This window comes from Myotis davidii, unplaced genomic scaffold (assembly GCF_000327345.1).
Source record: "Myotis davidii unplaced genomic scaffold, ASM32734v1 scaffold142, whole genome shotgun sequence".
Classification (NCBI taxonomy): Eukaryota; Metazoa; Chordata; class Mammalia; order Chiroptera; family Vespertilionidae; genus Myotis; species Myotis davidii.
Window position 1 is genome coordinate 4,425,161 of NW_006294400.1, and position 27,951 is coordinate 4,453,111.

Genomic DNA, 27,951 nt, shown 5'->3' on the forward strand with positions numbered 1-27,951 from the left:
GGCCAGCAAGGCAGACGGGGCACGTTGGAGTCCTCCGTCACTGAAGCAAGCAAGCCTCATGTTAGTTTCAAGCTGCCTGGCTGCCGGCTGCCATCTTGGCTGGCAGTTAATTTGCATATCTCGCTGATTAGCCAATGGGAAGGGTAGCGGTCATACGCCAATTACCATGTTTCTCTTTTATTATATAGGATGTTTATGTTAAGCTGCTCATGTGCCAGGCACAACTGAGTACCTTAAAAAGATTAAGTAGCCCATTTAATCTTTTTTAAAAATGTATTTTATTGATTTTTACAGAGAAGAAGGGAGAGGGATAGAGAGTTAGAAACATCGATAAGAGAGAAACATTGATCAGCTGCTTCCTGCACACTCCCTACTGGGTATGTGCCTGCAACCAAGGTACATGCCCTTGACCAGAATTGAACCTGGGACCCTTGAGTCCGCAGGCCGACCCTCCATCCACTGAGCCAAACTGGTTAGGGCCCATTTAATCTTTAAACAAGCTGACGAGGTAGGCACTATCATCCCGTTTATAGAGGAAGAAACTGAGGCCCAGAGAGATTAAGTGAAGTGCCCAAGTTTACACAGTTGGTGAGTGGTGGAGCTGGATTACAACTCAGACCAGCTTCTAGATCCTGTGTTCTTCTCCTAAAGGTTGTGCTACCTCTCATTCATCCATCTCGTGACCCCCAAGAAGCCCACTGACGAGGGGAGGAATTGAACACTTGTATGAAGAACTCCAGGGTGACTTCTCGCTGTGGTTGTGGGAATAGCCACGGCATACACAGGGAAAGGCAAACTTCCTGCTACCTCTGGCCCTATGGAGTGAGGCTGGCCAGGCTCCACTGAGTTCTCAGGGACTTGGGAGAGGGGACACACAGGCAGCTGAGCCACTGTCAGGCAAATGCCCATATAGATGTCCTGGCAATCGTGAGAACTCTTTTATATACATGCGCTTATCTTATCCTCACAACTCGATGAGGTGGGTACTGGCATGATCCCTGTATTACAGATGAAAACTTGGGGGATTTAAGAGGTCAAGTGAATTGCCCCAGGCAACCCAAGAGGTAAGGGGCGATCCAGACATGACACTTAACTCCTCTTGGCTGCCTTGACCAACTCCTTGTCCTGAAAGGCAGGGGTCAGACTAAGTCTGTCAGTGACAAAGCATAGAGGGAAAGCCATTTTTTATTAACAATGTTTATGGGAAGATGCCACTTTTGTGTATTTCTCTGTGCAAGAAATGCCATTTGGAAAGCATTGTGCATGTCAGTATTTTTTTTTCTTCTTTCTGAAAAAAAGCCTATGGAGTCTGGTGAGGGGAGGGTTTGCAGCTGGCAGGAGCTTTGGCATATGTTGTAACTAAAAAGAGAGGGAATGTGTTGGTGGGACAAGCTACCGGAGAGCCGTCTCGGTGTGCTGCGGCACTAGTAAGTGTTTTAATTGGGTAGAGTTTTTGGAGGGCTATTTTGACATCTGCTCGTGTCTTTGCTGATTTTTCTTCACTTAGAGTAGGAAACACAAGCTGTGGATGAAATGACTTTAAAATAATTGGAAGTAAAGCTATCTTTTTCAAAGTTGAGTTTGAGAGGGACACTTTTTAAGAAGTAGAAAGTAAATTCCACTTCTAGGAATCCATCCTAAAGCACAGGGTTTGTGCCTACAGATTTCACAACAGGATTACATCAAATAATGTCCTAACAACTGGATATAATCACCAACAAAGAGACTTGGATGGGTTTGTTTCCATGAAGTGAAACATTTTGTAACAATTAGTAATGATCTTTATAAAGGTTTTAATGAAGTGGAGCACTGCTTATATGGTAATAAATGAGAGAGTCAGAAAGAAACATTAAGAATTGTTTCAACTGTATTTTTTAAAAATAGGGATTGGAGCAGAGGAATGTGGAAAGAAATACACAGAAATGTTACTTCCAACTTTGAACGTCTGTGTCTTTCCCATTTTTGTATGGTAGGCCTCTGTAATTTTCCTGACACAAAAAGCAAGAGAACACAGGTCCCGAGCGGGTTGGTGTAACTGCACGCCCAGCCTTGGTACTTGTTCCGGGATGTCTTTACAGAGTCTGGCTTTTGAGTCAGACCCGGCACAAACGCCCGCTCTGCCCCTCACTAGCTGTGTGACGTGGGCAGTTGGTTTGACCTCCTTGAGCCCTGTTTCCTTCTTGTTACCATGGAGATGATGGTATCTCCCTCATAACATGGACAGGATTAAATGACCTGGCACCCTGTAAGGATCCAACTTCCTTCTCCACAGCACCTCCCTCTCCCACCCGCAGTTTGAGATATTTTGTTGGGTTTTATGTCTTTTTCATTCCCCTTGTTCCATGAGCCTTTCACGGGTAAGGCGCCATCCAGCTGAGCTGGCCTACGATTCTTTCCGTGGGACCCTGGGCTTCAGGAAGGCCCTGAGTCGAATGCCAACAGCCCCTTGGGAAGAGGCCTTGCCACCCGGAGGGCAGCATTGTCCTACAAGAGGAAACCGTGCTCACCCAGCTCCTGCCTGGGCAGTTTGGTTTCTAAGGGGACCCTGGCCGGCTCAGTCAGAAAAAAGGGCCAGGTTTTTTCCTCTCCTTCAGCTTGCTGCCATTGTTGAAAAAGTAAACACTCCACACAGCTTAACCAGCAAGTCCTCCAGTCAGGAGTGGGAAGTAATCAAACGCCTGTTCCAGCCCAGCCGTGGAGAGTCCACAAGGGCTGGTCTGTGCCACTGGGGCCCCACGGGAACACCGACACCGTGCCAGAACTGGTCCGCACCAGCATTCCGCTCGCTGCCTTTCAGCCCCTGCAGCCTCTCTCCAGGGGCCGGGCCCCACCCCTTGTATTTGGAACTCTTTGGAAGATCAGAAGAGAAGAAAGATAGGTAGGTAGATAGGTACAGAGATACATAGATGTGTGATTTAGGGTGCAGGGCCCTCAGCTCAGTTGGCAAAGCCTCCCCAGCTGAGCTATGGCTCAGCTCCCTGTGGCCCCTTTTCTGATTCTGTTTCTGGTGCCACCGTCTTTAAAGTGAGACCCCAGCAATTACTAAGAAAGGACAGAGGACTTTTGCACTAAAGCCACTGATTCTACAGCTTTCAGACCAATCAGGGCTGACGTATGTATCATAAAAGTAATAATAATAGCTACTAGTTAGAAGTTCTACTGTGTGCCCCGCAGCCCAGGGGAGAAGTGGGGTGAGGAGGGCAGTCACAGTTATCCTCTCAGTTTTACCAAAGAAGAAGCCACAGAGCAGCCACATAACCTCGGGGAAGGCCACATCACCTCTCTGAGCCTCATTTTCTCACCTCTGAAGTGGGGATGGTGATACCTCCCCTGCAGCTACGTTGCTGAAAATGAAAGAATCTTTGTGAAAATGCTGTGTGAGCTCTGAAGTGTGTGTTAGTGAAAAAGGTTGTCATTGAGGCTGTTTTTGTAACTTCCTGCTAGCACACTGCTGTGTTTAACCTATCAGATTGCAAAGGGAGGCAGCTAAGGAGCCCTAGGCAATCAGGAGTCTCAGTGTTCTCATCTGTAAAATGGGGACTATGCTTTGTGAAACTCTGGTGATGTGTACTGTTATCAATGCTGTTTGCTGATAGCGCTTACCTTGTAAGTAAGGCGGTCAGTTAATATGAATGCTGGGGTTTGGAGGGAGAATAAATTTCTAAGTAGCCAATCTTGTCCCTCCTCTGTAGGTCTCAGCCCATAGTAATTCTTTAGTAAAGTTTATTAATTGATTGGTAAGTTTGTGGCCGAGGCCTCCACGGCCTGGAGACGTCGGTAGCAGAAGTTTGAGGCTCCTGGTCTTATTAAGTGGAAGGGTTCCAGGATTCTGCCCTCTGGGAGTGTTATTTCAACCCCAGGAAGTTTCAGACCAGCGAGGCTCCACCCTCCTGCTGGGAGGAATCTGGAAATGTTTACTTAGGTACCAAGTTCTGTCCTAGAGGCTGGGGTTTGAGACAAGGAACATAGACCAATGTTAATGAGCACTTACCAAATCCTTTTGTTGGTGCTGGTTATGATGCAGTGGGGAGCCAAACAGGTGAGCCCCTGCGGGAGCCCACACCCCAAAGTGTCAAGTGTCACTTTGTTTCCTATTCCCCTTCCCCAGAGAAGGCCAGGGGAAGATGTGTGTCCTCATGGTGCTTTGGTGATTTCTGTTTTGGAATTTTTTATTTGCAGAAAGTTCGAAACATGGCCCTGGATGATGTCGTGATCTTAAATGTGGACACCAACACCCTGGAAACCCCCTTCGACGACCTGCAGAGCCTCCCAAATGATGTGGTGGGTAACAAGCCCTTGGGGTCTGACCCCTGTGGGTGACCGTGCATGTGACACATCTGTGGGGAAGGGGAAATGGGGGACACCTGTGAGTTTCCTGTGGCCTGAGGATTGCACTGCAGTTCTCTGTTCTCTCTGGAAGCTTTGTCTCAGTTCAGTGAAGGAAGTTTCTTACACTTTTGCTCTCAGCTCACCATGAGGTGTTGAGGGAGCCATTGTGTTCTGTGAAGATGCTCCATCTGTAGCATAAACAACGGCTTCCATTCACTGACTTCCTGCCCCTCAAAGCCTCTTCTCCATCCATCCTAAATGCCACCTGATCCAAGGCCTTATTTCTCTCTTGCACTGTTACCAGCAGCCTCTGAACTGGTTCTTAGAACTCCAGACCTTCTTTCTCATGACCAGTTACCTTTAGAAGCATCAATCTATATATATAAAACCCTAATACGCAAATAGACCAAACGGTGGAACCACCCAACAACCGAACAACTGGTTGCTATGACATGCGCTGACCACCAAGGGGCGTGCGCGGACCATGGCAGGCATCGGCAGCAGGGGGCAGAGTGTGTAACATGGCAGGCCACAGTGGGATGCTGGAGCAGGTGAACAGGGGTGCCAGACCAAGGCGGGGCGCCAGTCGCTGTCATCGGGGCAAGACTCTGGTGGTTACTGAAAATTCTTTGCTCCCGTGTGCCAGAGTCCCGCCCAACGCTCGAACCTGCTGCTGCTGCTGGCCCTGCTCGCACTCGCACCCGCTGTCGGCGCTGAAGCCACCACTTGCACTTGCTGCTGGCACCCGCATTAGCCCCGATGGCTTGGCACCCTCAGTGGGTGCAAGCTGCAGCTGCCAGCCCCAATCGCCCCTCAGGGCTTCTCCACCTCCCCTTGCTCCTGAGGGACAATCGGGGCAGCAGGCGCCACTCACACCCACTGCTGGCACCAGCCCTAATCGCTCTGCGTCATCAGTGGTGCGAGTGTGGCCGGCGCCATCAGCGCGTGGGAGCGGCAGCAGCGGGAGCGGGGCTGTCAACAGGAGACCAGAGGCCACGGCAGGAGGGGCTGGGCGGGGGTGTGGAGGATGGGCTGAGACCGCCCCTGTGCCTACTGTGGCCTCGCTGCCCACAGTTCTTTTCAAGGCGCATGAATTCATGCACTGGGCCCCTACTTTAGCTCTATTTCCCTAATTTAGTTATATTTAGTTATAGTTATCTGTAACTAAATCTAGCTATACTTAAAACCATTTCATAATTTTTAAAAACTTTCTAAAGACAAAAAATCCTTCCATAACTTCCCTGCACCTATAGATTAGAGGCATGTTTCTTATATTGGCTTTGGAATCAGACCTGTATTTAGATGCTGGCTTCTTTGCATACCAGCCATGTGATCTTGGGCAAAATTGCTTAAGCTCTCTTAACCTTAGCTTCCTTATAAGGTTGTTGTGAGAATTAAATGTATTTAATATCTGTAGACCATGTCCTAAGAGCTCTATAGACTGTGGTTAATATTAATGAATTATGGATGCAATGATGACTATCATGGCATGCAAGACCTCCTTCATGATGTGACCCTCCTGTTTTCCCCGAGCTTTAGCTCTCTCCTCACTGCTTCAAACCCTGTGTTATGGCTGTTTGGAACTGTTAGTATTTCTTCCAAACTTGCCTGTTGTTTCATAACTTCATACCTTGCATACAGAGTTTCTTTTTTCCCAAATGTCCCGCCCCATCTGTCAATCTTCAAGACTCATTCTTTAAGACTTAACTCTAAAGATTAGGCTGTAAAAACCTTCCCTGAGCTCTCCAAGTAGATTTGACTGTATCTTTCCCTCTGTCCCCACAGGTCTTTGTTCTGCTTGTATAATTATACTTATCTTCCTGCAGGATAATTTATTATACATTCTGGTTTTCCCTTTTAATTGTGAGTTATTTGAGGGCAGAAATCAAGTTTTATTCATCTATGTTTCCCAGGGATCTAGCAGCCACTGAATAGATAGATGGAAGGATGGAGGGGACATATGGATTGGGTTATTTTGGTAGATGAAATCTTGCAAAACATGGCATTTGTGCTGGAAATTTTATTAAAAGAGGCCTTTGTTCTGTTTCTAGCCAGAATGGAGTAATTGGAACTAGATTTTTGCCCCTGCCATTAATGACTAAAACTCAGGACAAATATGAAAACAACTGTTTTCACATACTGGACAAAAGTAGTACAGGAGTATGATCCCTGAGAGAAAGGAAACAAGTAAGATGAGTTCTGTGGTCCTCCTGGCTTTCTGCCTGGAGGCATTTTCTGGACCCTGGGCCAGGAGCGGGGGTCTCCAGCCAAGCACAACAGTCTTGCTGAGTTGAGGGGTTACAGATCTGAATTCGAGGAAGAGGTGGTTTTAATTTGTGGGCCAGATATTCAGACAGGAGCGAGCTAGCTGCTCAGCAAAAGAGCTTCAGAAGTCTGAATTGGGTCCTCTTGACTAATCTGCCTACCTATAGAGGGAGCTCACACCGACTGGGAATCATTCAAGCTCTGACCCACCAGAAAAGGAAGATGTTGGTGATTACTCAGGACATTCATCAGAGACCCTAGAGGCAAAGCCTTGGTAGGATCTAGAGCAAAAATAGCCCTTTCCTAACAAAGCTTAAAAATCAGGCCTTGAGGAACGTGAGAGAGGGTTGCAGGGATGCCAGTAATGTGCTGATTCTTTATGTTAGTGCCAGCTCCGTCGGCCAGCTATCCTCAAGCGAAACACCAATGATATTTATACTTTTTGTTTGTGTGTTAAACTTAAGTAAAAAGTTTTAAACAAAACTATTTCCTTTTTTAAAAAAAAGCCTTAAAAGGATCAACCTTATATGCAAGAAATTCAACCGCCTGTCAAAATAAACTTCAACCCTCTTTAAAAGAAGACAACAAAATCTAACACTCAGCAACATAGCCTCACAGTAACTAGCAGCCTGTCAAAAAAAAAGTACCAGATGTTGACAATCAGGAAAATGTAACCCATAACCAAGAGGAAAATTCATCAATAGAAACAAATTCAGAAATGACAGACACGATGGAATTAGCAGACAAGAACCTTACAATAGATATTATAAAGATTATAAATATGCTCATGAATTTAAAGGAAGCCCTGGATTTGATGAGGAGAGAAACAAAAGATATCAAAAGAATGAGAGGGAACATCTAAAGGTGAAAAATATAATACCTGGACTGAAAATTTCACTGATAGGATTAAAAAGATATTAGACACCACATCTTAAAAGATCAATGAACTCAAAGACATACCAGTAAAAACTGTTCACTATGAAGCAGAGAAAGGAAAAATACTGGAAAAGGTTAACAGGCCCTTCAGGACCCACAGCCCAATATCAAGAGGACTAACATACAGGTAATTTGAGCCCTAAAAGGAGAGGAAGGTAGGGAAACACAGAAGAAATATTTAAAGAGATCGTAGGCAATTTTTTTCAGTTGGGATGAAAACGATTAATGCAGAGTTCCAAGAAGCACATTGTACCTCAAGCTTAATGGACCCAAACAAAACCACACCAAGAGTAGATTCTGAAACTACTCAATACCAGTGGTAAAAACAAAAGCCTAAAATCAGCTAGAGAAAAAACACACACACACAAATGAAAGAAGTAATGGCAGAAGACTTCTTGTAAAAAAAAAAACTGCACAGCCAGAAGTTAATGGATTGACATTTTTAAAGTAATAAAGGAAAATATTATCAGACTAGAATAGTATATCCAGTGAAAATATCCTTCACAAATGAAGACACAATTAAGGCCTTTTCAGAAAAACAAAAAGTGAGAGAAATTGTCAGCAGACCCGGACTACAAGAAATGTTAAAGGAAGTTCTTCAGATGGAAGAAAAAGGATACCCTAGAGAACAGTAAGGGGTGATGAATGCCAGAAATAGTAAATATATGGGAGCATGTAAGACTCCTTTTCTCATTTTTAATTTCTACAAAAGGTAATTGAGTAGTTAAAGTAGAAATCATCCCTGTGTTCATAGCAGCACAGTTGATAATAGCTAAGATCTGGAAGCAGCCCAAGTGCCATTAGTAGATGAGTGGATAACAAAGCTTAGGTACATGTATACTGTGGAATACTGTGCAGCAATAAAAAGAAGGATGTCTTACCCTTTGAGACAGCATGGAGGGACCTGGAGAGTATTATGCTAAGTAAAGTAAGTCAGTCAGAGAAAGACAAGTATCACATGTTTTCATTCATAAGACTTGAAGCAGGGTCATGGAACAGACTGACATACCTCAATGTGGGGGCGGGGGGACGAGAAGAGATAAACCAAAGAACTTACATACTTATGGGCAAAGATCTAGAGACATAGAAGCATAGAACAAATCATCAAATCTCAGAGAGAAGGCAGGGGTGAGTGGGTGGATGGGAAGAGATCAACCAAAGAACTTGCATGCAGATATGCATAACCCATGGAAACAGACAATAGGGTGGTGGAGCCTGGGGTGGGGGGCGGGAGCAGGCTATAAGGGATCATTGGGAGAATAAAGGGGACATAGGTAATACTTTCAACAATAAATATTTAAAAAAAATAAAGTAGAAATCACCAGTGTATTGTGTATAATAACATAGCTAGAAGTAAAATATATGACTATGGTAGCACAAGGGACAGGGCAAGGGTGGAGAATGGAGGTTTGCTGTTTTAAAGTTCTTAAATTATATGGAAGCCAGTATACTATTATTTGTGAGCAGACTATTAAGTTAAGGATGTATATTGTAAACTTTAAAGGAGCCACTAAGGAAAATAAATAAGATAAAGATACCTGGCTAATAAGCCAATATTGAACACCCAAAAGATTTTTGAGGAAAAGAATAAAGGAATCAACATAAATGGAACACATAGAAAAGTTAGCAAAATGATATATTTACCCAACTCTATTATTATATTAAATGTGCATAATCTAAGTACTCCAATTAAAGGAGATTAATAAATTATATTTTAAAATAAGACCCAGTTATATGTTGTCTACATGAATTCCACCTTAAATATAAAGAGTCAGAGAAATGAAAAATAAAAGGCTGGAAAAGATACCATGCAGACACAAATCAAAAGATAGTGGATAGAGGATAAGAGGCAAATCTTCCTTATTGAAGAATTCCAAATAGTATCTGTAGATATTCTCCTCCCTAGGAAAAGAGCTTAATACTCCCACCCCAAACATCCACACACATGAGTGTGGGCTGAACTTAGTGACTCACTTCCAAAAAAAAATAGAGTATGTAAAGGGAAAAAGAGTAATGTTAGTGGAGAAATAGCAGGTACTCCTTTAATCCAGTGACCAGGGTTTACATCACCAGCGATGCCATGTGAATATCTAACCCTGATATAATGTCATGAGAGGGATCCATCACCCCTCTGCTATTCTTTCCAAAACCCCAGTCAAATCATGGCAGAAATGTCAGATGAACCCAGATTTGGGGGTATTCTATAAATTACCTGATTAGTACATCTCGAACTGTCAAGGTCATAAAAATATGGGAAAGACTGAGGAACCTCACAGACCAGAGGATACTAAGAAGACATGACAACTGAATGCTCAGTGAGATCCTGAAATAAGAAAAGGACACTAATGGGAAAACTCGTGAAATCACAATAAATTTTGGTACGTTAATAATAATGTACCAGTGTTGGTTTCTTAGTTTTGACAAATGTTTTATATAAAATATATTAGGGGAAACAGATACTGGGTGAGGTGTATATGGATACTCTGTTATCTTTGCAACTTTTCTGTAAACCTAAAAATATTTCAGAATAAAAAGTATATTTTTAAGGGGAAAGTAGAAGAGGGGGATGGGAGGACTAAATGGTGATAGAAAGAGACTTGACTTGGGGTGATGAACACATAATACAATATACAGATGGTGTATTATAGAATTGTACCCCTGAAACCTATATAATTTTATTAACCAATGTCACCCCAATAAATTCAATTAAAAATAAGATAAACATTGCATTAAAAAGTGTAGACATTATACACCTAAAATTAATACAAAATAATATTGACTAAACTATAATTGAAAAATAAATTTTTAAAATATATTTTTATAAATAAGGAAATATTATGAACAATTTTATGTACTTTTTATAAGTTAGATGAACAAATTCCTTGAAATACACAAATTACAAAAAGTGACTCAAGAAAAAATAGAAAAATAGCACTGTTTTTATTAAAGAAAGTTGAATTTGTAATTAAAACTTTCCCACAATGAGCCCGGGAGGCATGGCTCAGTGGTTGAGTGTCAACCTATGAATCAGGAGGTCACAGTTGATTCCTGGTTGGGGCACATGCCTGGATTGTGGGCTTGATCCCCAATGTGGAGCATGCAGGAGGCAGCTGATCAATGATTCTCTCTCATCGTTATTGTCTGTCATACACTGAAGGAAGAACTAATGCAATCTTACACTAACTTCTTCAGAAAATAGTGAAAGGAACACTGCCCACCTTATTTTATGAGATCAGCATTACCCTGACATGACAACCAAACAAAGAATTTACAAGAAAACTGCCGACCAATATACCTTATAAATACCGATATAAAAATCTTCAACAAAACATTAGCAAATTGAATCCAGCAATATGTAAAAAGGATAATACATCATAATCAAATGAATATAGGTTGGCTAAATATTTGAAAATCAATCAATGTGATTTACTATAGCAACAGACTAAGAAAGGTAAACTATATCAAAATATATGTATTTTAGGAAAAAAGTATTTTAGGAAAAAATCAACACCTGTTCATAATAAAAGCTCTTAGCAAACCAGATGTCCTCGTTGTGATAAAGAGCATCTAGGAAAAGCCCTGGCTGAGTAGCTCGGTTGGAGCATCATCCTAATACAGGAAGATCGCAGGTTCAATCCCTGGTCAGGACACATACAGAAATCAACTAATGAGTGCATGAGTGGGTGGAACAACAAATCTCTGTCTCTCTGTAAAAATCAATAAAAATTTTAAAATAAAAAAGAGCATGTAGGAATAATCTACATCACACTTAATAGTGAAAGACTGAATGCTTTCCCCATGTGAATGAAAACAAAAAAAGGATGTCTGCTCCTATCATTTCTATTCAGCGTTTTACGGAAGGTTCTAATCCAGGGGTGGGCAAACTTTTTGACTCGAGGGCCACAATGGGTTCTTAAACTGGACCAGAGGGCCGGAACAAAAGCGTGGATGGAGTGTTTGTGTGAACTAATATAAATTCAAAGTAAACATCATTACATAAAAGGGTACGGTCTTTTTTTTTTTTAGTTTTATTCATTTCAAACGGGCTGGATCTGGCCCGCGGGCCATAGTTTGCCCATGGCTGTGTTCACTAAGACAAGAAAAATAAAAGCCCTAAAGATTAGAAAGGAAGAAAATTTGTCTTTATTTAGACAACATAATCACATATTTGGAAAATCCTATTAAATGAATTTAGAAAGTATGCATGATAAAGTCAGTATACAAAAATTCAAATGTATTTTTATATACTAGTAATGAGCAATTGAAAATGAAATTTTTAAAGTACCATTTAAAATAGCAAACAAAACATGAAATAATTAGGAATAAGTTTTCCAAAATATGTGCAAGATTTGTATAGCGAAAACCATAAAACATTTCTGAGGAAAAAAATGAAAAAACCTAAACAAATGGGGAAATATTCCATATTTTGGATTAGAAGACTCAGTATGTTTAAGATGTTAATGTTTCCTTAATTAATCTATAAATTCACTATAATCCCAATCCAAATTCCAGATGGCTTTAGAAGGGGGAAAAAATACTTGATGAGCTGATTTTAAAATACCTGTGACTATGCAAAAGATCTAGAATAGCCAAAACAATGTTGAAACAGAACAAAGGTCCAGGACTTATATTATCTACTTTTAAGACTTACTATAAAGTTATAGTAAGTGTAGCTAGACATACCATTCAGTAGAAAAGAATAAACAGTTCAGAATTAGACCTACACATAAATGCTCAGTTAATTTTCAACAATTATATAATCAAAGTAATTCAATAGAGAAAGGATAGTTTTGTGTGTGTGTGTGTGTGTGTGTGTGTGTGTGTTTTGCCAACAAATGCTACTGGAACAATTGGATATCCATATGGTAAAAAATGAATCTTGACTTTTACCTCATGCAAATACTGGTTCAAAATAAATTATAGTCCTAAACATAGAAACAAAAAGTATAAAATGAATAGAAGAAAATATCAGAGAAAACCTTCATGAGGCAAGAAAGAGTTATTAGATAAGACACCAAAAAGCACACACTGTAAAAGAAAAAAGAGAAATCAAACATCACGAAAGGTAAAAACGAAAGTTAGCACTTCCTTTTGAAAAATAATTTTAATTATATAATGTTAATTTTTTTCATAAAGCGTATGTGTAGATATTCTGATCTCCTGAGTTAGGGCCAGCAAGTCATGTGACCCTATACTTCCCTCCTCTGCTGGGAAACTGAAGAATTGGCGATGACTTCCTAATTGCATGCCTTGTCTTCAGTGTTATCCAACTCTGATCAGTCTTCTAGTCTTTGTCCTTGCCCCTCCCTCAGTAGTTAATCACTCTGTCCTTTGTATTCTCAAAGCATATGGGAAATCCTTCTGTTACAGCACTAGAGTTCTAGTGGAATTACTGGGCTATCTCATGTCTTTGGGAGTTCAAAGGCAAAACTGGTTCAGAAGGGCCAGTGCACATAAGCCCAGGGTCTGCTTGCTGCCTGTCCTCTGGAGTACCCCACACTCTCAGTGCTGCCTCGGGGCCTCCTGGGAGCTGGTGTGCTGTCCTTGTGAGTCAACAATGCTTTTGCTCCCAGAAGTAAAGGGCTAGATGGCACACACTGTCTGGCCTAAGCAATCTGCCTTTTGCAAAATGTCTAACTAATAGTAAACTTTACAAACAAACAAAAACAACCATTCTTAAAATCCCAATAGGAAGAAAAAAATGCTGACTGGGAAGATGGGCAGACTTTGATTATACTGAATACATTGTATAATATGCCATATTTTTCCATGTATAAGATGCCCCCATGTATGAGATGCTCCCAGCTTTTCCAACCCAAAATTAAGAAACCAATATTTTAAACATAAAACAGAACACATTTTTATTTAGTAATTACCGCAGGTAATGTTTACATACCACTACTATGATATTATGCGACATAGCGTTTATTCAGCCTCTGTTGCATCATTGCTTTCTTCTTCATCACTGTTAGTTCCAGACATATCAATTGCCAGGGCTGAGCCGCAGACCCTGAGCGACAGATGAATGATTACTTTAACACATGTTCCTGTGAAAGAGGGCTAAGACACTACTTGGCTATCGCCACCAAGTAGCCCTGTTCGCCTGCCTCCTTTCACTTTTAATGTCATAACAGCTTGAACTAAATTAAGCTCTAGATACAATTAGCAAGGTAAGCATTCTTGAGAAAGTATATGCTTCTACAACGTCGGGTCTAAAAGACTAAACATAGAGATTCTAGCAAAACACCCCAGGGGACTGGACTTGTTTGGAAAAGTCAAGGTAGGGGCTGCCGCCTTCAGCAAGGTGCCCTCAGAGGCCCCTGACCTTTCAGAGAATCCTCCTTACAGACATTCCAACCAAGCCCCATGTTTCGCCACATCAATTTCTTCAACTTCTATTGTACCACTGCTGTCTTTGGAGTCACTGTCTATATACACTGAGTGGCCAGATTATTATAACCACCTGACGTTTGTAGGCAAATTAGCTATAATTTCGCGCTGAAGTTGCTAGAGGGCCAGACCATTATAAATAGGGAAGCAGGTTGTTTACCATGACAGTAGAAGTGATTTTTTTCTGAAGATATAGGCAAACAACACGATTTAACAGCCTTTGGACGTGGAATATATTTGAACATGAGTGGCCAGATTATTATGACCACCCCATCAGTATTTTGTTGGGCCACCTTTTGCCTTCAATACTGTGGCAATTCTTCTTGGCATGAACTTGATCAGCAACGATATTTAGGTATGTTGTGCTATGCAAACGTTGTTCCACACGAATTAAAGGACCCAAATCATGCCAGGAAAATATGCCCCAAACTATAACACTGCCCCCACCAGCTTGAAGGGTTGCAACTGGAAACATGATTCATTGGACCACATGACTTTTTTCCAGTGCTTGACTGTCCAATCCTTGTGTTCCTGTGCGAATCGGAGATGTTTTATCTTGGTAACTACAGACAGCAAAGGTGTTCGAACAGGCCTTCGGCTTCCATATCCCAGAGGATACAGTGTATGGCTAATTTGCCTACAAACGTCAGGTGGTCATAATAATCTGGCCACTCAGTGTATGTGAGATCATCCTCATAAACTGGTGGCATTTTCTGAGCTAACTTTGTTTGTGTTCTCATGGCCAGTCCTTCTCTCCTCATGAAATTGAACCACCATTTTACCTTTCCTGTAAAATCAACAATGTTCATTTCGCTTGCAAACATTCTTGCCTGACAATGAATAAGCTTGGTTGACACATATAAGCCACTCTGGCGCTGCTCCATAACCCAAGTTTTAAGCCTCTGTTCCAAGTTTGCCCATGTGGCTGGTTTTCCTCTTAAGGCCTTCTTCTTTTTTGGCATCGTAAGGAGTTGTTCTTCCTGTTTTCTCCACTGTCCGGTCATACACTCAGTGGGGAGAGGTCCAAATTGTCTCTCTGCGGCTCTCTTTCCATGCTCTCTTGCATAGCTGATTACATTCAGTTTGAATTTTGCAGAGTAAGACCATCACTTACCGGTATTTATCTTCATATTTTTTTGACATCTTTACGGGCTCAAATGCTCCAGCCCCTGTTGCATCTGCACACTCCCCGCCTCCACCTCCAATTACAGCATCAGCTGACGTCAGTAACAATAAGGCTCGTGATTGGAGAAAGCCTATTTGACAAGGTATGGGCAGCTATGCACCAGTGCGGCTCCCTCTTCGGCTGACTTCCGTGTATAAGATGCTCCTCAATTTTCAGTCTAATGATTTTAGAAAAAAATAGCGTCTTATACATGGAAAAATATGGTAAATCTTTGTGTGTATAGGCCTTATAGTCTTAAGTACTCCTTGTGCCATGTGAAAGCATATATTAGTGTTCGCTGGCAGAATGTTTATTTGTTCAACAGGAATTTTCTATGGCGAGATGTTGGTTAAAGGGGCAAGCTTTCAGTTATAACATGAATATGTTCTGAGGATCTACTATATAGCATAGTGACCATGTCAATAATACAAAAAAAGATAACTGAAGTAACAGACATGTTAATTAGATGACTTCTGATTATTTCATAACATTTATGTCAAATCACCACATTATACTTCAAATATGTACAGTGTTATCTAATATATTTAATAAACCAGCCATTTCCTGAACACCTACTATGTGCTATGCTTTGCACTGGATATATGCACGCAGAGATGATTAAAACATGAACCTCATTCTCAGTGAGTCACAAAGCTAATGGAAGGACAGACTGCCAGTCTTGCCCCCACTTCTCCAATCCCAGGCCATTCTCTTGCTATAAATGAAGGAATATTATGGAACATGCATATATCAATCCCCTATTTAAACCATTTAATGGCTCCCTGTTCTCCCTCTGGGTGAAATTCGAACTCCAGAATATGGCCCTTTGTGATCCAGTCTGCCTCCCTCTCCTGGCACATCTCTTGCTGCTTTCCTACCCGCTTACACTTCACACCAGCAGCTTCGCCTCCATCTGCAGGAGCCCTGGACACTTCTGGTTCAGTATCCCAAATGGGCAGATCTACAGCCAGTTCAGGAATGGAGATTATTTTTCCAGCCAAGAGCTTTTTGGCTGTAGGCTCAGTGTGTTGGGCCTTAGGAACATGGAGATGTGCAGGAAACAGTCGCTGTTCCTGGAAAAGGAGAGAGGAGCATACTGGGAGGCGGGAACAGAACGAATAGAGGCTGGAGGTGTGAACAAAAGTGGATGTGTTTGGGCAGGGATTAATCGTTTAGTCCAGCTGGAACATAGGGTGGGTGGTTAGGAGGGACAAAAGGTGAAACCAAAGAAGTAGACAGGAGGGACCAGATTAGGAGTGGCCTTCTGTTAAAAACACAGAAGCTTCATATTTTGGGCAGTGGGGAATCAACTAAGACAGTGGTTCTCAGCCTGGGCTGCACTTTAGAATAACCTGGGAATCTTTAAAATCCTGATTTCTGGGCCTCATCCTCCGGAAATTCTGTTTCTTTGTTACTAACGTTGTGGCCTCACCCCATAACAAAGAAACAGAATTTCCGGAGGATGAGGCCCAGAAATCAGGATTTTAAAAAGATTCCCAGGTGATTCTAACGTGCAGCCAAGGTTGAGAACCACTGAACTAAGATAATTAAGCCAAGGAATGATGGGATAAGATCCGCACTGCACTGAGTCCCAGACTGAAGGTTGAGTGTTGGACCCAACCTCTTGTTGCTTCTCTGGTTCCGAGAATCTGGCCAAAGCTGCCCCTCACCCCAAACTGCTGATATTGGACTTGGGGTCATGGGACAGTTTGCTGAAAGGAATTCTTACAGGTGTCCAGTCTTTCATCCTTCATCCTTTAAAAGGATTGCCTGGAGGTCTCTGTTCTTGTTGGACCACTCACCAGGAGTGTCCACCCCATGACTTACTAATTTCAGGCAGGAAGGGAAGGAGCATCGTGGCCCAGTGGGCCTTGCCCTGAGTGTGTGTGCATGATTTGTCAACAATCGAGTATTTTATGGGAGTTTATGGGACTTCATTAAAGACGCTGGAGCAGGAGCACTGTGGGACATCAGAAGAGACCTCAGCAATAAACCGCAGCTCCAAGCTTTGGAATGCAGTAAATGTTTAAGAGACTTCCTTCCTTTCATTACTGAATTTTACTTTACTTTCATACCAGTAAAGAGTTGTGTTTTAATGGTTGAAATTTCTTGATTCCGTTTTCCCCAGGTCTGTTTAAAAGCTACATTTTATCTTTGAGGATGTTTGGCTCGTGGTAGAGGAAGTGCTGCCAGCAAATTCAATTAACTGGCAGAGCTCACAGATATTGTACACGGATTTCTTTTTTTCTTCTTTTTCACAACTGCTACATAAACACAGCTGGGTTTAATATTGGTCGTAACAAAGATTCAACTTGAATCATTTTACTCTGGGTAATTAATGCGTGGAATCTCGGCTACTTTTTCGTTCGTTTGTAATCCTCTGCATTTCTTTACTCTGGCTATCCAGATAATGAAGTGTGCTCCTCTAGGTCTTTGCCCTGCCTTAAAACTGCTTAATATTTGGCCGTTCCCACTAGAGAGCAGATGCTTTTCTTTGAAGAATTGAATTTCTGTCAGCTCTTTTATGCATCATGTGTTTGGAACTGTAAGTGGATCAAGTTGTTCATCACAGCAGGGACACTGTGAAACACATCTATTATACACACTTCCCACCCCCTTCCTGTATTTTCTCCCCTGAGGAGGTGGAGATGCCCAAATCCCCTTGGGAGATATCTCACTCCATGTGGCTGCATCCATGTGATCCACCCTAGATCCGTCCTGGCCCTATCCCTAAGCTAGGAGATCTATATCCATTCAGCCCAGATTGCTGCTGAGACAAATCCTGCTTTTATCTGTGTAAACACCAGGCACTTCATTAACTCCCAAATACACACCCGAGTTCGGGTCACTAAATAAACCCACCAGGCTTAGCATAATGAGTGACATTTCAGTAATTGATGCCCTAGAAAATGTTCATTGTGAGCCCATCATTCGTTTTTTATGCTAAAATAATGGCTTGGGTAGTTTTGACTTTGGAGTTGAGCTAGCATGGAAGAATAGGCACCACCTATTGGGCTTCAACTGTGTGCCAGCCATTGTGCTTGGTGCATTGGAAATCCTGACTTTTTAAAAAATATATTTTTATTGATTTCAGAGAGGGAGGAAGAGGGGGAGAGAGATAGGAACATCAGTGATCATTGAGAATCCTCGATTAGCTGCCTCCTGCATGCCCCACACTGGGTATCGAGCCCGCAACCTGGGCATATGCCCTGACTGGGAATCGAACCCTGACCTCCTGGTTCATAGGTCAATATTCAACCACTGAGTCACGCTGTCTGGGCTTGACTTATTTTTTAAATCTTCACCCAAGGACATGCTTATTGATTTTAGAGAGGGTAGAAGGGAGAGAGAGAGAGAGAGAGAGAGAAACATTGAGTGGTTGCCTTCCTGTACTATCAATACCACAATGTAGGTATGTGACCTGACTGAGAATTGAACCCCACAACCTTTCCTTGTATGGAACAACACTCCAACCAAGCCACGCCGGCCTTGGCAAAAAGCTTAATATTTAATCTACATAACAATCCTTTAATAAGTAATGGTAGTTACTTTACCCCATCCAGTTAATAGCAGCTAACTCAGGATTTGAACTCAGGTCCATTGGAATCCAGTGTAAACCAACATATTATTTGTTGGGTATTGTATGTACCTCATGCTCAGGGTTTGCTACACATTCATTCATTCAGTACTTGGTTAATTAGTCAATGCATTGATTTATTACACCTGCTTATTAAATGCTGCCATTTCTCCATCTGATTCCCCCATCCCATGGCAATTCTCAGGCCAACTGGCTTTTATGAACAACTTGTATCTGTAAATCTGAACTGGAGGTGATTTGAGTCCTTTAGTTTTGTTTTTTCCATCAGAACTCAATGCAAATACAATCCAACTTCCCCAAACAACCTTACCATTTTCTTAGAGTTTTCATTTTGCATATTTCAATCCCTAGATTCAGCTTTGAACTGACAGCTAAAAAAAAAAAATCCAAATCCAAGTAGTTTATTTTGTCAACACAGCTTTGAAAAGCAAGTCTTGATGTTCCTGCTGTGATATGCTCAGCTTTTGGGCCTCAGATAGTGGTGCGGAGGGGAAAAGTGCATTTTGGTGCATTTTTAATAGATAACATTCAATTTGCAGGAGTCATTATGGAATATCACATGTCTGACTGAAATACCACTGATCTGTGGAATTAATTGTAGTTAAATGGGAAGGTGGCCTTTGCTCACAAAGAAAGCCATTAGTCTCTTGATAAACAGTTTTAGTTATGATTAACTTGAGTCTTCTTCCAAACACTTTTCATTAGAACCAGGCATGGTGTCCTAGTTCATTAGAAATAGAGCAGCCCCTTTATTTTTGATTTGCTGTCCATGTTGTTGTTGAAAGATCTGGTGTGTGTTTTTTTAATTGGTAGAGGGTATGTTGTAAAGAAGAAAAAAATCCATGTATAACTTTCCTTTTGCAAGTGCATCTCTGTTTTTTCAAAGGTAACTTACATTTTTATTTTGCGTATTGTGTTTGCAAGAGAATGGCTCTTGGTTTATTCGTGTTGACAACTGAAAAGCCTTAGACCTAATTAAAAGAATTTCTACGAGCACCTTTACTGAACCATTTCATTACGCGGCACTGCACAGATTGCATTGTGAAGCATGGTGATGGTGTAGATCTGACCTTTAAACTTAAAAACTGCCAGAAGTGTGGGGAGAAAACCCTTCTTTGAAAACACTCCCAGATACATACATATATATATATATATATATACACACACACACACACACACACACACACACACATACATATATATATATACGTGCATGCACATATTTGGTTAGAAATGATCTTTTTATTGAATGACCACCTAGTAATTTAAATACACATTTACTTTGAGTCCATCTTCCTAGAGCTTGGGCAGATTTTCAGCTGCATTAAGAAAGGTGTGTGTGTATGTGTGTGTGTGTGTGTGTGTGTGTGTGTGTGTGTGTGTGTGTGTTTTGAAGTTAAATTGTTTTATAGGGAAAACAAAGACAATTTCACTTCCTCTGGGCAAAAATAAAAAAGTGTATGGAGGAAGATAAGCTTTACAAATAGAAAAATGCAAGTCTTTGCTGCTGTGTGTCTCAGGATAAAATGCTGAGGTAGGGATTACACGCGTGGGGAGAGCTGCAGTGTTTGTGCCACACTCCTCCCGAGCTTTATTTGGCAGATACTGGAAATGGGTCTTTTTGTTTTTGTTTTGAAATTGTATTTTTTACTCCAAGAATATTGTCCTAAGAGCTTGATAGTTTGTTCATAGCATGCTCAACACAGCCATTACAGCACAAAGTGAAGTAGCCTTCACATAATGAAACTTAATCCTTTTGTCTGCCAAAAAAAAAAAAAAAGCTGCTTAGTATTGTGATGCTTGCTTCTAACTTTCTGACTTAATACTCAGCCCGTGAGATGTCAGGAGAGGCAGAGGGAGCAGAGACCTGGGCCCCTGAGGTCAGAGCCAGCTCCAGCTCCGAGCACCGCCTAACTAGCACAGTCCCCACTCCCCCATGGAGAACAGTAACTTTGAGGGGAAAATGGGATGCAGAAGAAGCAATTAAAGCCAACTGAGGTCAAGGTACAACCATGTTCTCAAGAAACAGAAAAGCAAGGAGTAAGAGGAAGCAATAATGGAGATATTAAGTTGGGGGAAAATAAACCAGTATCATGGACAAACCCGATTTGCTAACCTAAGAAATCCTGGCAACAGTGAGAAATAACGGAATAACACCGACTTCAGAGGAAGACAGGCTTGGGCTTGGCGTCGGCCTCTGCCCCTTGCTGCACCAGCCACCAGCTACCGGCTGTGTGACGTGAGCTGGGGCTCACTTTCCTCATCTCTGTAATGGGGTAACTCCTGCCTAGCACAGTGGTGCTGAAATTTCCATCCAGTGCTGGGTATGAAAACACCTGCCACGGCAGTTGGTATCTAGTGGGATGCTTCATAAATGCTAGTTCCTGTTCCTTTTTCCTGGTAAATTCCTGGTTTTCCAGAAACTATTACTGGGAAAGAGAATGAAATGGGATTGCCTTTACATAGCAAGACTTTTTGCTTCTAATCAAAGCAAGAACTAATCGAGGCACAGGTAGATAACACCGTGTCTGTGCGAAGACAGCAGGGGGAGCCTGTGTAGATGTGCCCCAAGGACAGGACAGCGCAGCAGTAAGTAGTCCCTCCGCCCCTGTCCACACCCAGACATCTTCGAGGAGACCCTGTAACAGAGCCCTGACGCCTGCTTTATTCAGGAAAGGAATAATCCATTTGCCTTAGTCCTTGAGGGCCATTTTTTAAAGGCACAATGAAAGTGTGATTCTATTGCCCCCTCCCAGCTGCTGCTGGGTGTCTGAATTGTCCAACAAAAATCTTTAAACTCCAGATCTGACACTGAGCAAGTAATGCACCTCCTCAGAGGCCCCTGCACAGGCTGACTTGAGCCAGACATTTAGAAGAACTGTCCCTCTACTTGAGGTTCCGCGCTGAGAATGTTCATGGTCCCTGCCTTCCTAAGTGCTCGATCTAATAGAAGAGAGAGACAGACATTGGATTGTTGCACATCGCTGTGTGTCCCTAAAGGAAATGTATAGTGATAGTATAAAATGGGACACCGCCATCTAGTCTGAGGGGGTCAGACTGAGGAAGTGATATTTGAGCTGAGATCGGAAGGATATGTAGTACTTGATCTAGGACCCTGCGTTGTCCAACATGCTAGCCACTATCCCCATATGACTATTTAAATTGATTTAAATGAAGTAAAATTTAAAATTTCAATTCCTGAGTCACACTAGCCACATTTCAAGTGTTCAGTTGCAGCTGCCACGTTGGATCACACATATGCTAGATTATTTACGGAAAGTCCTGTTGGACGGTGCTGAATTCTAGGGAGTGATGGTAGTGAGAGCTCTCCAAGCAGAGGAACTAGCCTATGTGAAGGCCTTGGGGTGGGAGGGAGGCCAGTGCAACTAGGGCCCGGAGGGTGTGGCTAAAACCAGGGATGCAGGAACCTCGCTTCTGAAAGAGGCGGGGCCAAATCACTCAGAGCCTTGCAGGCCAGGCTGGGACTTTAGTGTTTGTCTTCAGAGCAATAGGGAAGCTGCTGACTGATCTTAAGGTGCCAGTGCTGATGGAAAGAGATGGATGGCAGAGTCCTAGAGGAGGACAGATGAACAGTATGCCATCTTATTCTCCCCGCCCTCCCCCTCAAGTCGCTACCAAGTGACAAATAATTCTGTATTTGTTGAGTGCCAATATGAATTGCAAGGGTTATTTTCATTCTAGTGGGGAGGAAGATATATAAACTTCTGGTTGTACAAAAGGCTAAATGATAGGACAGTGATGTAAACAACACGGGAGCCCCTTTTGAAGCAGAAATAAGCTAACTTGGGCTGGGCTGGGGGAGCGTAACTGCATGTCAGGAGCTGGGCCCTGGTCCTGTGCCACTCTGTCCCAGCACAGCTTCAGCATGGGGCCTGCAAAGGTGAGGCATCCGCCTGAGCCACAGGACAGTGAGCCCTAGGAGGGAGCTCTTTGTGTGGCAGGACATCACAGAGAGTCAGAGGCCTTTTGTTATTTTTTATAGGAGGGTTTTGTTAGAGAGTAGGATGAAGAACATCCCAGGCCGAGGGATGATTTCTTGGCCTCTGAATTGAAGAGAAGACAACGTGGGAAACAGAGCTTGAGCCGGGCCCATAGAAGGCCTTGAACACTGTGCTAAGGAATGTGCACGTTATGTTAGCAGCATGGAACCACTGAAGCTTTTAGAGGAAGGGAGTGATAAGATTCAACCTGCGGTTTCAGGAAGACAGTTCAATGCAAAGGATGGATTGGACCAAAAAGGAAATAGAGGAAGGGCCACCAGTTGTGAAAGGCTGTTGCAGTCCAGGTAAAAGATGAAGTCTGAACTGATACCATAAACCTAGGCAGTCCGCCACATCCATTATCCATTTTACACCCAATATGTTTCTGTCCTCACAGTGCATGTTGGTTGCAGATGCCTCATTTCACAGCAGAGGAAACTGAAGCTCAGAAAGGCTAAGAGAGTAGGGAAGCCAGGTTTCTAACCTTAGACTTTGGCTTATGTGATGCAAGCTCTACTCTCTCCTGCATGCGGAATGCAGGGCGATAGAGAAGCAGGTGAAGCCAGGAGACCTGAGAGGTAGAGCCTACAGTGACCAGGTAAAACAGGAGCCGGGTGGGTAGGGAACACTGCATTTGTTATTGGACATGTTGCGTTTGCAGTGTTGTATAAGACTGGTCTAGTTGTCCACGTTAACTCATTCAGCAACCACCGGTCCATTTGCCTGGCAATTTGGGTTTCATCTTAATGATGGCCTTCTGCATAAGGGGACAGACAGAATGAGCGTCAATTTCTCCCCCAACCCTACCCAACTAAGACCACTTTCTTCTAATGACCAAATGTGATCCTAGACCTGCCTCAAGGCAGAGGCTCAGCCACTTGAAATGCCTTGCAAGAGGTCAGAACACTCGCCATCTGTTCTTACATTCGGAAGAAACTGCTGGGTGACCAGGCCCTGTGGACCTTCTGGGAACTCGGAGTCTGGCAGGAAAGATGGTAGACACGGCAACTCACCAAAGAATCACCTATGCAGTCCCAGGGGCCCAGGCAGTGTCATTAGCCAGGTCTCAGGGGTTAGGGAAGGCTTTTTAGATGAGGGGACATCTGGCTTCCGTCTTTCCCTTAACCCAAGGCAGTGTTTAATTTGACTATTAAAGAAAAATACCTCATTTAAATTCTTTATTATAAAAGTAACATATGCTTTTTTATAAAGGATAATCAAAACAATCAAAAGTTCATAAAATAGAAAGCATCTCTGCATGGCTAATGCTTGATACATGGCATTTTAGATTTATACTACAGATATGTACATATATAATTCTTAAACGCTTCATGCTGTACATGTTGCTCTGCAGTTCGCGTGTTTTCCTCCCATTTGGCAATATTTTGTGGCCATCCTTTCATGTCAGTTTACAGACTACATCCACATTCTGTTAGCTATCCTGTGCTTCATAGTGAGGATGTGGTATAACATACTTCTTCGGCCCCATTGATGGATGCTTGGCTGGTCTTTCAGAGGGTGAAGAGATGTTCTCAAGCAGGACAGGAAGGGACAGGGACAGCTCCCTCTGAGTTGGCGCGTGTATTGACTGGACAGTCATATGCGCTTCTAATAGAAATTCAGTATCAGTCGAGTACAACTTGCCATGGGGCTGCGAGAGGGAAGCCAGGCCAACTGAGGAAAGCCTCAGGCTGCTCTGAGGAATGGGGATGGTTTTCTGAAGGTCCTGGCGGACAAGGGTGGGGATATTGAAGGATCTGAAGGAGGGGTTGAGTTGATCAGATTCATGTTTTCCCAAAATGACTAGGACAGCTCTGGGCGGATGGCATTGAGGGGAAACTGGAGGCAGAGAGCCCGTCTAGGAAACTACGGGTCCACCAGTCTGGGACTGAGAGACTGATGGTCCTAAAGGGCCTAGGGCCAAGGTCATGGGCTCTGAGAGGAGAGAGCAGGTTCAGGACATAGTTAGGGTGGTGTTGATAAGACATGAGAATGGTGGAAATGAAAAGAGAAGTCGGGGATCCAGCATCAGAATCTGCCCTGGGAGGCTGGCTGGAGGATGCTGTAGTAACCACAATGGGAGACGCTGATGAATTCAACTCTGTACTCCCTTCCCTTTGTTTTCTGCCTGCCTCCTGTGATGCCTAATTACAGCAGGACGCCATCCTCATCCGCATTTCCGCCACCTCCAACTTCGCCCAAAGCACCCCGATGTCAGGGATCTGATCAGACCCTCCAGGAGCACTCAGCAAGCTCAGCTTTAGATGTCTGACTGGGTTATTTGAGCCTGAGATTTCTTCCCTCAGTTTTATTTAAAGGACAAAATGCTACCACCAGTTATCAGATGTGTATACACTTGAAGTTCCCAAGTTTGAAGTGCTGACAAAAGCTTCCGCATGTTGCAGGGTGAGGAGAGGTCTTCAGAAGTCTTGGCCTAAGTGGTCACAGGGGCACCAAGAGCCCAGGACCACTTGGCTGGTTTCAGACCAGCTGGGCAGGTGGGAAGGCACACACTCGTGTTTGCTCAGTTACCATCAGCAACTACCTCTTTGTGTAAAATGGTAATGAGGCCATTAGGAGAGGCTCACCTGAAGAGCAGCTTGCGAGTCCTAGGTAATTAAACACCTCCTGAACGAACTGGAAAGGCCAGGGAAGGTTAAGTGAGGAATAATCTGCGGCACAGGTGGCCCAAGGCCTTTGAGGAGCTGGAAGAAGAGTGACAGTGGCTTGCACCGTTTCAAAGGATGGAAATGTCCCGGAGGGACAGGATTTTTATTACTTGGAGGGTGGGGAGGGGGTAGTATTTTTAACGTCTTAATAAAGCATGTATGCAGTGCTGGTGGGAATGCAGACTGGTGCAGCCACCATGGAAAACAGTATGGAGTTTCCTAAAAAGGTAAAAATGGAAATGCCATTTGACCCGGTGATCCCACTTCTGGCAATATATCCTAAAAATCCCGAAACACCAATCAGAAAGAAGATACGCACCCTTATGTTCATAGCAGCGTTATTTACAATAGCTGAGATCTGGAAACAGCCCAAGTACCTATCAGTAGATGAGTGGATGAAAACAGCAGTGGTACATTTACACTTTGGAATACTATGCGGCTGTTAAAAAAAAAAGAGAAGGAACTCTTACCCTTTGCAACAGCATGGATGGACCTGGAGATTATTATGCTAAGCGAAATAAGCAAGTCAGAGAAAGACAAATGCCATATGATCACACATATGGAATCTAATGAACAAAATAAACTGATGAACAAAGTAGGACCAGAGGCATGGATGCATGGAACAGACTTACAGATCTCAGAGGGGTGGGGATTGTGGGGGACTGGAAGAGATTAACCAAAGAACACATATTCATATATGCATAGACCACGGAAGGTGGGGGAAGGACCTGGGTAAAGAAGGGCTAAGAGGGGAAGAGCAGGGGATGGGAGACATCTGTTACAGTGTCAACAATTTTTTAAAAAAGCATGTGTCTTTTTCACATTGCTATTTCGGGTTGAAAGTCCATGGCAGTCTGCCTGGGTGCCAAATGGCCTGCGTTGCTTCTCATGGAGCACTCACCGCTATGATTCAGGGGCTCATAGGTCCCAGAATAGTGAAGGTCACATAAACCAGGTATTTACACTCAGATGTTGAGGCAAAGTCCAAACTGCTTCCAGAGGAAAATTGTTTCCCTTGGTCTGCCTCCAAACAGAGATGGGGTGACCACCCTCTCAGTGCATGTTCCCGTCCTTCTGACTTGCCAGAGGAGAATGTCAGTCCTACCTACACTCTGTTGACTGTCCAAGCATATGGTACGCCCCCACAACAACAACACAGGATTCTTTCCCCTGTACTCAGTAAACACTTATTGATGGCCTACTATGTGCTAAGCACTGTGTTCCATGTGTCCTTTTCGCTTATACATGAATATTTATAGCAGCATTATTTATAATAGCCAAAAACTAGGAATAATCAAGATGCCTAGCAACTGATGTATAAATTAATAAAAGGCGGTATATCCATACAATGGAATATTATTCACCTATGAAAAAGAGTAAAGTATTGATAAGTGCTATAACATGGATGAACCTTATTCATAATGAGCATTATGCTTAGTGAAAGAAGTCACTCGCAAAAGATTACATACATAACTGTATGATTGTGTTTATATGAACTGTCCAGAATAAGCAAATCCATAGAGACAGAAAGTGGATCAGTGGTTACCAAGGCTTAGGTGGGGAAAGAGGATTGGTGGGGAATAAGAAGTGACTACCAATGAGTCTTCTTTTGGGGGTGAAGAACATGTTCTGGAATTAGATAATAGTGATCATTGTACGACCTTGTCACTAAAAAACCCACAGAACTGTACACTTTAAATGAATGAATTTTATGGTATGTAAGATATATCTTTTCTTTTTGACAGCAGTTCTCATGTGTTAGTACTTTTAATGTTGTATACATAAAATTATAGTAAAAAAACTGTAAACAAAATGTAGCCCCTCCATTTCCATGGTCAGCACACTGCATTTCAGTACACCAAGTTTATATCCCAGCATCAAGTGTGATTCCTCCATTAGTGCATTTTGTGATGGGTCATTAAGAGTATCTTCAGCCCAGTTACGGTGGCTCAGTGATTGAGCATGAAACTATGAACCAGGAGGTCACAGTTCGATTCCTGGTCAGGACACATGCCCAGGTTTTGGGCTCAATCCCCAGTGGGGTATGTGCAGGAGGCAGCTGATCAATGATTCTCTCTCATCATTGATGTTTCTCTCTCTCTCTCTCTCTCTCTCTCCCTCACCTTTCCTCTCTGAAATCAGTACAAATATATTTAGAGCGGGAGTATATTCAAATCCAGTGGTCTCATTATTACCTGTCAAATTATCCAGTGAAAGGTGTGAGCGTGGAAGAAGTGGAAGACACTGGACTTGTTGCACTGCCTTGAATTCCATTTGCAATTTTAGTGGAGCAAACAGACCCCGGATGTTTCTCAGTGTGGAAAATTTCATTTTATCTTGGTTGAGCTGGAAATTTTTTTCTGATAATTCAAGAAGATGACTGGGCAAAAGCTCATTTTTCACACAAGGAAAACCTTTTCGAAGAAGATCATGACTTTCAAAAGTTCCATTTGCTGAAAGTTCAGTAACTGGAATACTGTCCTTCAGCTGAGATGCAGGTCCTCTGGTATTCATCTTCAGCTCGCTCTGCGAACAGCCCCTCAGCTCTGTTACTATAAGATATATCTTGCCCTAGCCGGTTTGGCTCAGTGGATAGAG

At 42.7% G+C, this 27,951-nt stretch overlaps 1 protein-coding gene and 1 pseudogene across 2 annotated transcripts in view; one reads left to right on the forward strand and one right to left on the reverse strand.

Annotated features, from left to right (window-relative positions):
- The window catches only part of DENND1A (DENN/MADD domain containing 1A), a 446,857-nt gene that overhangs the window by 275,326 nt on the left and 143,580 nt on the right, over positions 1 to 27,951 (forward strand). For both annotated transcript variants that reach the window (XM_015567102.1, XM_015567103.1), the window contains one exon: positions 4,180 to 4,281. In XM_015567102.1, the coding sequence (XP_015422588.1) occupies positions 4,180 to 4,281 (102 nt within the window). The remainder of the gene's footprint in view (positions 1 to 4,179; positions 4,282 to 27,951) is intronic.
- Positions 5,224 to 27,891, reverse strand: LOC102754172 (annotated as a pseudogene).